The 13,059-nt window shown below is 39.1% G+C and overlaps 1 protein-coding gene across 2 annotated transcripts in view; it reads left to right on the top strand.

The window, feature by feature from the left end:
• Positions 1-13,059, top strand: part of ZNF430 (zinc finger protein 430) — a 40,535-nt gene that overhangs the window by 10,869 nt on the left and 16,607 nt on the right. Inside the window, exons 3-4 of one of the 2 annotated variants that reach the window (XM_023190114.3) lie at positions 2,455-2,581; positions 3,087-3,185. In XM_023190114.3, the coding sequence (XP_023045882.2) occupies positions 2,455-2,581; positions 3,087-3,185 (226 nt within the window). The remainder of the gene's footprint in view (positions 1-2,454; positions 2,582-3,086; positions 3,186-13,059) is intronic. The other variant, XM_031934907.1, reaches the window with a different exon arrangement.

Below are 13,059 nucleotides of genomic sequence, written 5' to 3'. Positions count from 1 at the left end.
CTGGGTTCAAGCCATTCTCATGCCTCAGCCTCCTGAGTAGCTGGGATTACAGGCACCCGCCATCATTCCTGGCTAATTTTTTGTGTTTTTAGTAGAGATGAGGTTACATCATGTGGGCCAGGCTGATCTTGAACTCCTGACCTCAGGTGATCCATGTGCCTCGGCCTCCCAATTACTGGTGTGAGTCCCTGTACCTGGTCTCTGCCCAGTCTTCTAATTAGGATTACATGGCAGAAATCTCTACTTATGCCCTTTCCACGGATTTTGTTTATTGTTGTGGGTGGAAGCATCCATGTTGTTTTAATGAAGTGTCTCATGTGACTCTAAGGTGAGGCCAGAATCAAGTATGAGGGCTTCAATATACATTCATGAGAGCTAAGTGCCACCTTTGCACTAAAGGCTGGTCACAGAGCCTGTTCTGTTTGGGGTTGGTAGGGACAGGGGAGTGTGGCTCATACTTCCATTACTGTAGCAGAAATTGCTGGCACCGGAGGACAGGAAAAGAGAAACATACCTTTATATTCATAGAGCAGCTCATTGTTCCTAAATCTCTTCTATTATAAAGGACAGAGAAATGGGTGGACTTTTTCTGCAGGACTTTCTTTCTGTTTGTGTGCGTGATGGTAGCAGACAAAAAGGTGGTGCTGGCCTTTTTAAAGGAATATTCTCAAGATGCAGGTGTAACTTGTCCAGAGAATGGTATCTAAAAAGGATTTTCAGAGAATGAGAGAAAAAATGGCTTTTTTTCAGCTAAACATGTCTCAGATGAAGAGCTGTGTGCACTCTGCTTCATGGACTGCCATGCGTTTAGTACTTGCAAACCTTTACTTCCCTACTTGTGTTTTTCCTCCCTAAGGAGTTTGTTTTAACTACATTTAAAAATTCTTATAATATTCAAGGCTTTCTGCAAAACATTTCCTTTCCATATACCAGAGCTTTCTCTACATTCTCTACATCATGGCTTCTTATATGCCATGCAGAATTCCTACCATGAATTTATAATCGGCACTATTAAAAATGTTCCCTTTGTGGCTGTTAAACATGGGGAGATGTAAATACTCAAGATTCCTATTGGGGGAAAGCTGGGGTCCCTAGTAAAGATGGAGAACATGTAATGTTGAGGTTTCATCTGTTTTCTCTATTAACTCTATGCAGAACAGGATTAATAAAATTCTTATTTAAACAGAATACCATTTATTGCCCAGAAAGTTCTGAAGAAAATTATTAGGAGATATCTGCTCTCTAGGGTGCTAAAGAAAGACTACTTAAAATCACTATTAAAAATAACAACATGGGAGATATCTGTATCTTGAACTTTGTATAAAACTATGTATCTTTATGGTTACATTCAGACTATAATTTACTGTTTGAGGGGCAATATCTTAGCAGTGATGCCATGTTCTTCTATGTGCATCAGTACATCATAAAAATTTGCTGGGTGGGTGTGGTGGCTCACACTTGTAATCCCAGCACTTTGGGAGGCCGAGGCAGGTGGATCACCAGAGGTCGGGAGTTTGAGACCAGACTGACTAACATGGAGAAACCCCGTCTCTACTAAAAATACAAAATTAGCCGGGCATGGTGGTGCATGCCTGTAATCCCAGCCACTTGGGAGGCTGAGGCAGGAGAATCACTTGAATCCGGGAGGCGGAGGTTGCAGTGAGCTGAGATGGTGTCATTGCACTCCAGCCTGGGCAACAAGAGCAAAACTCCATCTCAAAGAAAAAAAAAAGAAGAAAGAAATTTAGAAATTCAGACTTTACTCCACATCTTCTGAAGAAAAAAAATCTGCACAACAGGATCTCCAGTTTATTGTTCACCTTTAAAGTTGAGAGGTACCTTCTAACTCAACATGTCTTTTTTGTTTGAAAAATATACACAACTCAAACTCTATGATGTAAATATAGCAGTCAAAGTGTACAAATTTTTGCTTATGCCCTTAATTTTATACTTCTCATCCACAGAAGTATCTCATATATACTGGTGTTATGGATCTTATGCCATTCTCTTCTCTCAGAGTTCGAGAAAACATTAAATAATATTTATGTGTTAAAAATGATTGGGGCCAGGCATGGTGGCTCATGTCTGTAATCCCAGCATTTTGGGAGGCCAGGGTGGGTGGATCACCTGAGGTTGGGAGTTAGAGACCAGCCTGACCAACATGGAGAAACCCTGTCTCTACTAAAAATACAAAATTAGTCAGATGTGGTGGTGCATGCCTGTAATCCCAGCTACTTGGGAGGCTGAGGCAGGAGAATCGCTTGAAGCCAGCATGCGGTGGTTGCTTCTGTCTCAAAAAAAAAAAAAAAAAAAAGATTATTGGATAATTTCAGTTATTCCTGTAAGTGAGAAGCAATTCTCTTTATTCTCTCATTTCACTTTAATTCAAATAATAAATTCTGCCCATGGCCACTTGGTAAATATACATGTGTGTTGTGTGCTTGTGTTTTTCAGGGGCCATTGACATTTAGGGATGTGGCCATAGAATTCTCTCTGGAGGAGTGGCAATGCCTGGACACTGCTCAGCAGGATTTGTATAGGAAAGTGATGTTAGAGAACTACAGAAACCTGGTCTTCTTGGGTGAGAATAACTTTAGTACACAATTACTCATATACCCTAAAAGTTTCATTTCTCCTTTTTTTGTAGAATAATTTTTGATAATTTATGCTTTGCATAAATGAGTTTCTGATACTTGTTCTTAAGAAAATCTTGAGGATTTATCCATGTAGAAAAGAATTTTTTCAGGATGTTTTATCTTGACTTAAACTTTCCACATTCCTGGGCTGATCTGTATCCTTCACTCTAGATTAGTGGCAATTCCAGAAATTTAGTGGCATAAAATATTGTTGCCCATATCTTAAAATATATTTGCCACCACCAATTTTTGATTAATGAATACCAGGTAGTGAAATTAAGAACCTACAAATGTAAAATATTTTCCAAATACTTAGAAATTTCTGTTATAAATTAGTATTTTAGGATTAATTTTCTAGAATATTCTTAATACATCCTCTTTACTAAGCATAGTACTAGGTTGGTAACTGAAGAATATGAGAAAGATTCATGTTATTTATTTTTAATAAAGCAGGTATTGCTGTTTCCAACCCAGACCTGATCACCTGTCTAGAGCAAGGAAAAGAGCCCTGGAATATGAAGAGACATGAGATGGCAGATGAACCCCCAGGTAGGTGAGAGTGAACACAACAGACGACATGAATGAGAAGTCCAAAAAAAAAAAAAAAAAGAAAGCCAATGCTTAAAATGTTATTTGAGAAGCTGTGTTCCAAAGCAAATATTTTCTGGGAAGCCTGATGTTTTTTTTTTTTTTTTCAATTTTTCTCTTGCATAGGGGCATCTTCTGTCTTATGCTTTTAAATTCTTTTTTTTTTTTTTTTTTGAGACGGAGTCTTGCTCTGTCGCCCAGGCTAGAGTGCAGTGGCCGGATCTCAGCTCACCGCAACCTCTGCCTCCTGGGTTCACGCCATTCTCCTGCCTCAGCCTCCCGAGTGGCTGGGACCACAGGCGCCCACCACCTCGCCCGGCTAATTTTTTGTATTTTTAGTAGAGACGGGGTTTCACCGTGTTAGCCAGGAGGGTCTCGATCTCCTGACCTGGTGATCCGCCCGTCTCGGCCTCCCAAAGTGCTGGGATTACAGGCTTGAGCCACCGCGCCCGGCCTATGCTTTTAAATTCTTTAAGGATTCTTTCCCTTTGGTGATCTCCCTTCAAGTTTGCTATCAGAACCAAAGTCCTCTTCATGGCATACGAGATTCACAATCTGACTGCTTTTCCATTGTTTTTGGGGACACACAAATGTCTACATGATTTTGAGAAACTCTATGTTAAACTATTTTCTTTTCTTTTCTTTCTTTCTTTTTTTTTTTTTTTGGGACTGAGTTTCGCGCTTGTTGCCCAGGCTGAAGTGCAATGGTGTGATCTAGGCTCACTGCAACCTCCGCCTCCTGGGTTCAAGCAATTCTCCTGCCTCAGCCTCCCGAGTAGGTGGAATTACGGGCACCCGCTGCCATGCCCAGCTAATTTTTTGTATGTTTAGTAGACACAGGGTTTCACCATGTTGGGCAGGCTGGTCTCGAACTCCTGACCTCAAGCGATCTGCCTGCCTTGGCCTCCCAAAGTACTGGGATTACAGGTGTGAACCACTGCACCTGGCCGAACATTTTCTGTGCTCTTTTTGTTTCACCTCTGAAATGTGTAAGAGGTAGTGGTTTCTGTTTCATTGTTTGTTGTTGTTAACTTTTCTGCACATTCTATTCTGTTCTTATTATATTCTTGATATATAGTTTGAAATTATGAAGTATGATGTCTTTCTACTGTGTTTTTCCTCACGATCGCTTTGGCTATTTGAAGTTTATTGTAGTTTCTTACAAATTTTAGAATTGTATTTTCCATTACTGTGAAGAAAAATGCCACTGAAATTTTGATAGGGAATTTATTGAATCTATAGATTACTTAGGTAATAGGATACTTTAACAATATTTATTTTTTCAGTCTGTAGACATGCAGTATTTTTAAATTTGTGTCTTCTCTAATTTCTTTTATTAATAACATATCTTTCTTTGTAAAGATTTTTTACTTCCTTGGTTAAATTTATTCTCAGAAATTTATTATTTTAATGCTATTTTAAATTGTTTTCTTTCTCTGTTGGATAGTTTGTTTTAAGTGTATGGAACAATAACTTAATACTTGTGTGTTAATTTTATGTTTTGCTAATTTACTGAGTGTATTTATTAATTCAGACAAATTTCAATGTAATGGTCATAGTTTTTTACATATAAAATCATATGATCCACAAACAGCAACTTTTTGCTTACTTGTCTTCAATTTCAATGGTTTTTTTTTTTTTTTTGACGGAGTCTCGCTCTGTCGCCCAGGCTGGAGTGCAGTGGCCGGATCTCAGCTCACTGCAAGCTCTGCCTCCTGGGTTTATGCCATTCTCCTGCCTCAGCCTCCTGAGTAGCTGGGACTACAGGCGCCCGCCACCTCGCCCGGCTAGTTTTTTGTATTTTTTAGTAGAGACGGGGTTTCACCTTGTTAGCCAGGATGGTCTCGATCTCCTGACCTCGTGATCCGCCCGTCTCGGCCTCCCAAAGTGCTGGGATTACAGGCTTGAGCCACCGCGCCCGGCCTTTTCAATGGTTTTTTAAAAATGTTTTTGACTCATTATTCTGCCAAATGCTTCCAGTGCTATGTTAAAATAGAAGCATTGACAATGGGCACAATATTGTTTTGCATTAGTGTCTGTGAATTTGAAGGAGCAAACAACTCCTCAAGCTTCTATAAACTGGTTTCAGTAGGTAAAGATCTTTTTCTGTTATGTCTCCAGGGTCATAGAATGCTCTCTGGGTTTATAGTGGAAAGGGGGCGTAGCTTGGTCACAAGGCTGCTGGGACTGCACTAGGGTCTGCCTTTTTTTGTTGGCTTGTTACAGGGGCTTGGGTAGTTGTAATTCCCATTTTATTTTTGTTTTTTTGTTTGTTTGTTTGTTTTTTTTTTTTTTTGAGACGGAGTCTCGCTCTGTCGCCCAGGCTGGAGTGCAGTGGCCGGATCTCAGCTCACTGCAAGCTCCGCCTCCCGGGTTTACGCCATTCTCCTGCCTCAGCCTCCCAAGTAGCTGGGACTACAGGCGCCCGCCACCTCGCCCGGCTAGTTTTTTGTATTTTTTTAGTAGAGACGGGGTTTCACCATGTTAGCCAGGATGGTCTCGATCTCCTGACCTCGTGATCCGCCCGTCTCGGCCTCCCAAAGTGCTGGGATTACAGGCTTGAGCCACCGCGCCCGGCCTCCCATTTTATTTTTGGACAGACTGAATATCCTTCAGGACTTTGATCTGTAGAGCAGGCAGTAGGGCAGGTTTCTGCAGTCAGGTTCATATATAATGGCCCTTATATCCGGATGTGAATGAGTATGGCTTTTATTGAGTACCAGAGAGGATTACTATAGTTATGCAGACAAATTCTTTTGTAATGGTATATCAGTGTTGCACAGCAGATTCTATGAGTAAATATGTCACTTATTATTGTGCAGTTTCATATCTGTATTTTGTTAATGTAGATTTCTTAACATCGAGTTATTGTGTTTTTTTGTTTCACTTTTGTATTATAATTTTGGACAGCTTGCAATTCGGTTTATCTCTTGTAATTAAGAGATAAATCAGCCATATGTCTGTCACAACTAGATATATATGTGTGTCTGTTTATCTATAAATATGACCCCAATATTGGTTATGGCTTATCTTGTATATGTTCTTTCTTAACTAATTTTCAGTGGTTTTATCTCACCTAAGTGAGTAGTCATGGAAATATTTTCACCATCTATTTTCACCATGTGTTTAATGATGAAAACACATCTCTCACACAAAGGTGAGAGAAACACTTCTGTAATTTGAAGGTAATTTTTGAAAAGATTTATAAAACTGTATTTTTTTCAGTTTTTCCTTTAGAAAAATTAATTGTTGTAAAAACATAATATTTACCATCTTAAATCTATTTAAGTGTACGTTTTAGGGCTAGGCATGGTGGTGGCTTACATCGGTAATCCAGGATTATTTGAGCTCGAAAGTTTGAGACCAGTCTGGGAAAATATGGAGATATGTTTTTCAAGATGTTTTTTAAAAATAGCCATGCATGGTGTTGTACATCTGTGGTTCAGGCTGCTTGCAAGATTGAGGTGGAAGGGTTACTTGAGCCTCAGAGTTTGAGGCTCAAGTGAGCCATAATTGTACACTGGAGTGTACACACTTCAGCTTTTTGACAGAGTGAGACTCTGTCTCCAAAAAAGAAAAAAAACACAACTCTACATTTCAGGCAGTCATGTTAATTATATTCACATTGTTATGCAAAAGACTTTTAGATATTTTACATTTTGTGAAACTAAAAGTCAATACCATTAAATAAAAACAACCCATTTTACCATCTTTCCAGCCCTTGACAAACACCCTTCCTCTTTCTGTTTTTATGAGTGTGACTAATTAAGATATCTCATATAAGTGGAATCACACTGTAGCCATCATTTCGTTACTGGCTTATTTCAGGTGACATAATATTCTCAAAGTTTATCTTAAAATGTGACAAGATTTTCTTTTTTTTCTTTTTTCTTTTTGAGACGGAGTCTCCTGTCACCCAGGCTGGAGTGCAATGACGCAGTCTCGGCTCACTGCAACCTCTGCCTCCCGGGTTCGAGCAATTCTCCTGCCTCAGCCTCCCAAGTAACTGGGACTACAGGCGTGTGCCGCCATGCCCCGCTAATTTTTTGTATTTTTAGTAGAGACAGTTTCACCATGTTGGCCAGGCTGGTCTCGAACTCCTGACCCTCAGGTGATCTGCCAACCTCGGCCTCCCAAAGTGCTAGGATTACAGGGGTGAGTCACACCGCTTGGCAAGATTTTCTTTTTTAAGACTGAATAATATTTCACTGTACACATGTTACATTTTTGATGTGTTTATAAATCAAGAGACAACTGGGTTGCTTCAGCCTTTTAGCTTCTGTGAATACTAGTACAATAAACATGGATGTTCAAATATGTCTTCCAAGTCATGTGTTGCATATCTTAAATTGCTAAACAGGATTGCTGTATTTGATGATAATTCCATTTTTAATTATTTGAGAAACATTTATAACATTTAAAAATAATGACTGCATCTTTGTTTTCTACCAACAATCAACATAAGTTTTATTTTCATTGCATCATCAACAGATTTGGTGTTTTTAAATAATTTATAGTAGTCATTGTAGTGGGTATGACATGATTGCATTTTTCATTGTTATTTTTATGTGTTTCTCTACAAATTATTAATTTTGCATGTCATTTCAAATGCTTTTTTCATTTGTGTATCTTTTATGATAAAAATTTAGTTCAATTGTTAATTTTCTTTTTTTTTAGTGAGCAGGAGTGGGTGGGAGAATCTTTCTTTTTTTTTTTTTTTATTTTTTTTTTGAGGCGGAGTCTCTCTCTGTCGCCCGGACTGGAGTGCAGTGGCCGGATCTCAGCTCACTGCAAGCTCCGCCTCCCGGGTTTACGCCATTCTCCTGCCTCAGCCTCCGGAGTAGCTGGGACTACAGGCGCCCGCCACCTCCCCCGGCTAGTTTTTGTATTTTTAGTAGAGACGGGGTTTCACCGTGTTAGCCAGGATGGTCTTGATCTCCTGACCTCGTGATCCGCCCGTCTCGGCCTCCCAAAGTGCTGGGATTACAGGCTTGAGCCACCGCGCCCGGCCTTCAATTGTTAATTTTCAAATGAAGTTATTTAACTTACTGAGTTTTAAGAGTTTTATATATATTTGAATATTAACTATCACATGTAATATGGAAATATTCTTATCCATTTTCTAGAAGACATTTTCACTCAGTTAAATGTTTTGTTTTAATGTGCAGAAATTTTGAAGTATAGTATAATTTTTTTTGTTGTTGCTCATGCATTTAGTGTCTTATCTAAGAAAATGGTGCCAAGACCAATGTCCTGTTTTCTTTCTATTTTTTTCTAAGAGACTTATTAGTTTTTTTATGTCTAAGTGTTTTACTTAAAATGTTTTTGTATATGGCTCAAAGAAATGATCCAATCTTATTTTATTAGTATTCATATTTAGTTTTTAACATTATTTTTTGAAAATATTTTTATTGTTTACTCTTGGCAGCTTTGTAGATCATTTGATTATTTACAAAAGGTTTCATTTCTGGGCTCTGTATTCTGTCCTTTCATCTGTTTATCTGACTTTGTGTCAGTATTACACTGTTTTTGTTACTGTAGCTTTTAAATTTTTATTGTTATTATTTTTGAGATGGAGTCTGGCTCTGTCACCCAGGCTGGAGTGCAGTGGCTCAATCAGCTCACTGCAGCCTCCTCCTCCTGGATTTCAGCACTTCTTCTGCCTCAGCCCCCCCGAGTAGCTGAGATTACAGGCGTGCGCCACCATGCCTGGCTAATTTTTGTATTTTTAGTAGAGACAGCGTTTCACAGTGTTGACCAGGTTGGTCTCGATCTCCTGAGCTCAGGTGATCCGTCCACCTTGGCCTCACAAAGTGCTGGGATTACAGGCGTGAGCCACTGCACCCTGCCTAATATGTTTAAAAATCAGGAAGTTTAATGCCTGTTTATTCTTTTTCATGGGTGTTTGGCTACAGTTCATAATCAAATTTAAAAATTTTAAACAATATTTGTGTAATAAAAGTGTGCTATTGTGATTTTTAGAGATAATATTGAATTTGTTCACCACTGTAGGTTGTATTGACAACTTAACTAAATTAAACTTTTTGAACCTTGAGCTGAAGAGTGTGTTTGATTGATTGACTGATTGATTGATTTGAGATGGAGTCTCACTCTGTCGTCCAGGCTGGAGTGCAATGGCATGGTCTCGGCTCCCTGCAACCTCTGCCTCCCGGGTTCAAGGAATTCTCCTGCCTCATCCTCCTGAGTAGCTGGGATTACAGGTGCCTGCAACCACGCCTGGCTAACTTTTGTATTTTTAGTAGAGACGGGGCTTCACCATGTTGGCCAGGCTGATCTCGAACTCCTGACCTCAAGTGATCCGCCCACCTTGGCCTCCCAAAATGCTGGGATTACAGGCATGAGCCACTGCGCTTGGCCTTAGTTTTATTTTATAACTCCTGGGCTCAAGCAATTTTCTTGCCTTGGCCTCTCAAAATCTTAGTATTACAGCCGTGAGCCACTACACTCGGCCCGTGTGTGTTTTTTTTTTAAATATATTACTGGATTTGACAGTTTTAGTTTTACTTTTTTTTGAGACAGAGTCTCACTCTGTCACCCAGGCTGGGGTGCAATGGTGCGATCTTGGCTCACTGCAACCTCCGCCTCCTGGGTTCAAGCAATTCTCCCGCCTCAGCCTCCCGAGTAGCTGGGATTACAGGCACCCACCATTAGGCCTGGCTAATTCTTGTAGAGACAGGGTTTCACTATGTTGGCCAGGTTGGTCCTGAACTCCTGACATCAGGTGATCCGCCCCCCACGACCTTCCAAAGTGCTGGCATTACAGGTGTGAGCCACCGCACCCAGCCTAGTTTTGCTTTTAATTTTTAGTTTCATTCAGTTTTGGTCAGAAAACACACATTGTATGATTTTGGTCTTCTTATATTTATTGTTGTTTTGAAACAGGATCATACTCTGTCACCCAGGCTGGAGTATAGTGGCATAATTTTGGCTCACTGCAACCTCAGCCTCCTTGACTCAAATGATCTTTTCTTCTTCCTGAGTAGCTGAGACTACAGACATGCACTACCATGCCTCGCTAATTTTTTGATTATTTGTAGTGACCCAGTCTCACTATGTTATCCATTCTAGTATCAAACTTCTGGTCCCAAGTGATCCTCCCACCTTCGTCTTCCAAATTGTTGGGATTAGATGTATCAGCCACTACTCCCAGGTGGTATTCTTTAATAAGACTTTTTATGCGTCCTAACAGAATATATCACATCCAAATAAAAATATTGTATGTACTCTTGCTTTTAACTGCAAAGTTTTTACATGCTGTTAAGCCTAGTTGGTCTGTGGCATGGCTTGGATGTCCATGTTCTGCAAGGCTCATAATACTCAATATTGGATGTGGAACCTGGTAGGAGGTGTTTGGGTCATAGGAACAAATTCTCATAAATGCCATGGCACCATCCTTTTAGTAATCAGAAAGTTTTCACTACATTAATTCAAATGAGAGCTGGTTCATTAAAATAACCTGTCTCCTTCACCTCACACTTGTTCTGTCTCTTACCATATGATATGTCCAGCTGCTTTGTCTTCCACTAAGATTGTAAGTTTCCTGAGACCCTCCCCAGAAGCAGATACTGACTGACACATACTATATAGTCTGCCAAATTGTAAGCCAAATAAACCTTTTTACTTTATAATTTATCCACTCTCAGGTATTTGTCTATATGCGAAATAGTTAACACAGTCTATAATGTTGTCTGTTTTCTTATTGATCTTTTATCTACATTTTTATTTATTATTGCAAATGGGATCTTGATGTCTACAATTATTATGTTGCTATGTATTTCTTGCTTTACCTTTGCCAAAATATGCTTTATATATTTTGAGTCCTGATGTTATATATACATATACATATAAACATAAATAGATAGATATGATAGTTATAGATTCTTGACCCATTTGGCCATTATATAATATCAGTGTTTGTCTCATGTTAGTTCTTGACTTAAAGCATATTATATTCAATATAATTACTATCACCTCACCCAATTATGATTACTATTTGCATGGAATATAGATTCTTTTCATTCTGTTACTTTCAGCCTATTTGACTCAATGCTAAAATGAGTCTGTTATAGACAGCATATTGTATGCTTTTTTACTTAAACTACTCAAGCATCTTATTTCTTTTTCTTTTTATAAATTTATTTATTTTTGAGATAGAGTCTCACTCTGTCAACCAAGCTAGTTTGCAGTGGCATGATTACAGCTCACTGCAGCCTCAACCTCCCAAACTCAGATGATCTCATCTCAGCTTCTCAAGTAGCTGGGCTGCAAATATGTGCCGTCATGCCCAGCTCATTTTATTGTTTTTGTTTTAGTATGGACAGAGTTTTGCCATGTTGTACAGTCTGGTCTCAGACTCCTGAGTTAAAGTGATCAGCCCCTCTGGGCCTCCCAAAGTCCTGGGATTACATTTTTTTATTAAGTAGTTTAACTAATTTATATTTAAAATTATTGCTTAAAGAAATACAGTTACTATTACCAGTTTCATTGTTATTGTTTTTAAAAAAATATTATTTTTTTGTGTATTCTGGGGTACATGTACAGGATTTACAAGTTTGTTACATAGGTAAACATGTCCCGTGGTGGTTTACTACACCTATCAATCCATCACTTAGGTATTAAGCCCTGCATGCATTGGCTATTTATCTTGATGCTGTTTCCCCCACTCTGACAGGTTCCAGTGTGTGTTGTTCCCCTCTATGTGTCCATGTTTGTTTTTTTGTTTTTGAGACAGAGTCTTCCTCTGTCACCAGGCTCGAGTGCTGTGGCATGATCTCAGCTCACTGCAACCTCCGACCCCCTGGTTCAAACGATTCTCCTGCCTCAGCCTCCCAAGTAGCTGGGATTACAGGCATGCACCTAATAATGTTCAGCTAATTTTTGTATTTTTAGTAGAGATGGGGTTTCACCGTGTTGGCCAGAATGGTCTTGATCTCCTGACCTTGTGGTCTGCCCACCTGAGCCTCCCAAAGTGCTGGGATGACAGGTATGAGCCACTGTGCCTGGCCCATGTGTTCTTATTGTTCAGCTCCCACTTATGAGTGAGAACATGTGGTTTTTGGTTTTGTGTCCTGCATTAGTTTGCTGAGGATAATGGCTTTCAGCTTCATGCATGCCTTTGCAAAGTATATGATCTTATTCTTTTTTATGGTTGCATAGTATTCCGTAGTGTATATGTACCACATTTTCTTTATCCAGTCTACTATTGATGGGTGTATGGGTTGATTCCATGTCTTTGCTATTGTAAATAGTGCTGCAGTGAACATCCACATCCACCTACCTTTATAATATAATTATTTGTATTCCTTTGGGTATATATCCAGTAATGGGATTGCTGGGTCAAATGGTATTTCTGGTTCTAGGTCCTTGAGGAATTCCCATACTGTCTTCCACAATGATTGAACTAATTTACATTGCCACCGACAGTGTAAAAGTATTTCTGTTTCTCCACAGTCTCACCAGCATCTGTTGTTTCTTGACTTTTTAATAATCATTATTTTTACTGGCATAAGATGGTATCTAATTCTGGTTTTGCTTTGCATTTCTCTAATGATCCCTGATGTTGAGCTTTTTTTTTTGGCCACATAAATGTATTCTTTTGAGAAGTATCCATGTTCTTTGCCCACTTTTTAATGGGGTTGTTTGTTTTATTCTTGTAAACTTCCTTAAGTTCCTTTTAGACTCTGGATATTAATCTTTGTCAGATGAATAGGTTGCAAAAATGTTCTCCGATTCTGTTCACTCTGTTGATAGTTTTTTTGTTGTTGTTGTGGAGAAGGTTTTTAGTTTAATTAGATTCTATTTGTCAAGTTTTGCT

The sequence above is a fragment of the Piliocolobus tephrosceles genome, chromosome 21 (genome assembly GCF_002776525.5).
Source record: "Piliocolobus tephrosceles isolate RC106 chromosome 21, ASM277652v3, whole genome shotgun sequence".
NCBI lineage: Eukaryota > Metazoa > Chordata > Mammalia > Primates > Cercopithecidae > Piliocolobus > Piliocolobus tephrosceles.
This window is presented reverse-complemented; position numbering and strand designations above follow the sequence as displayed.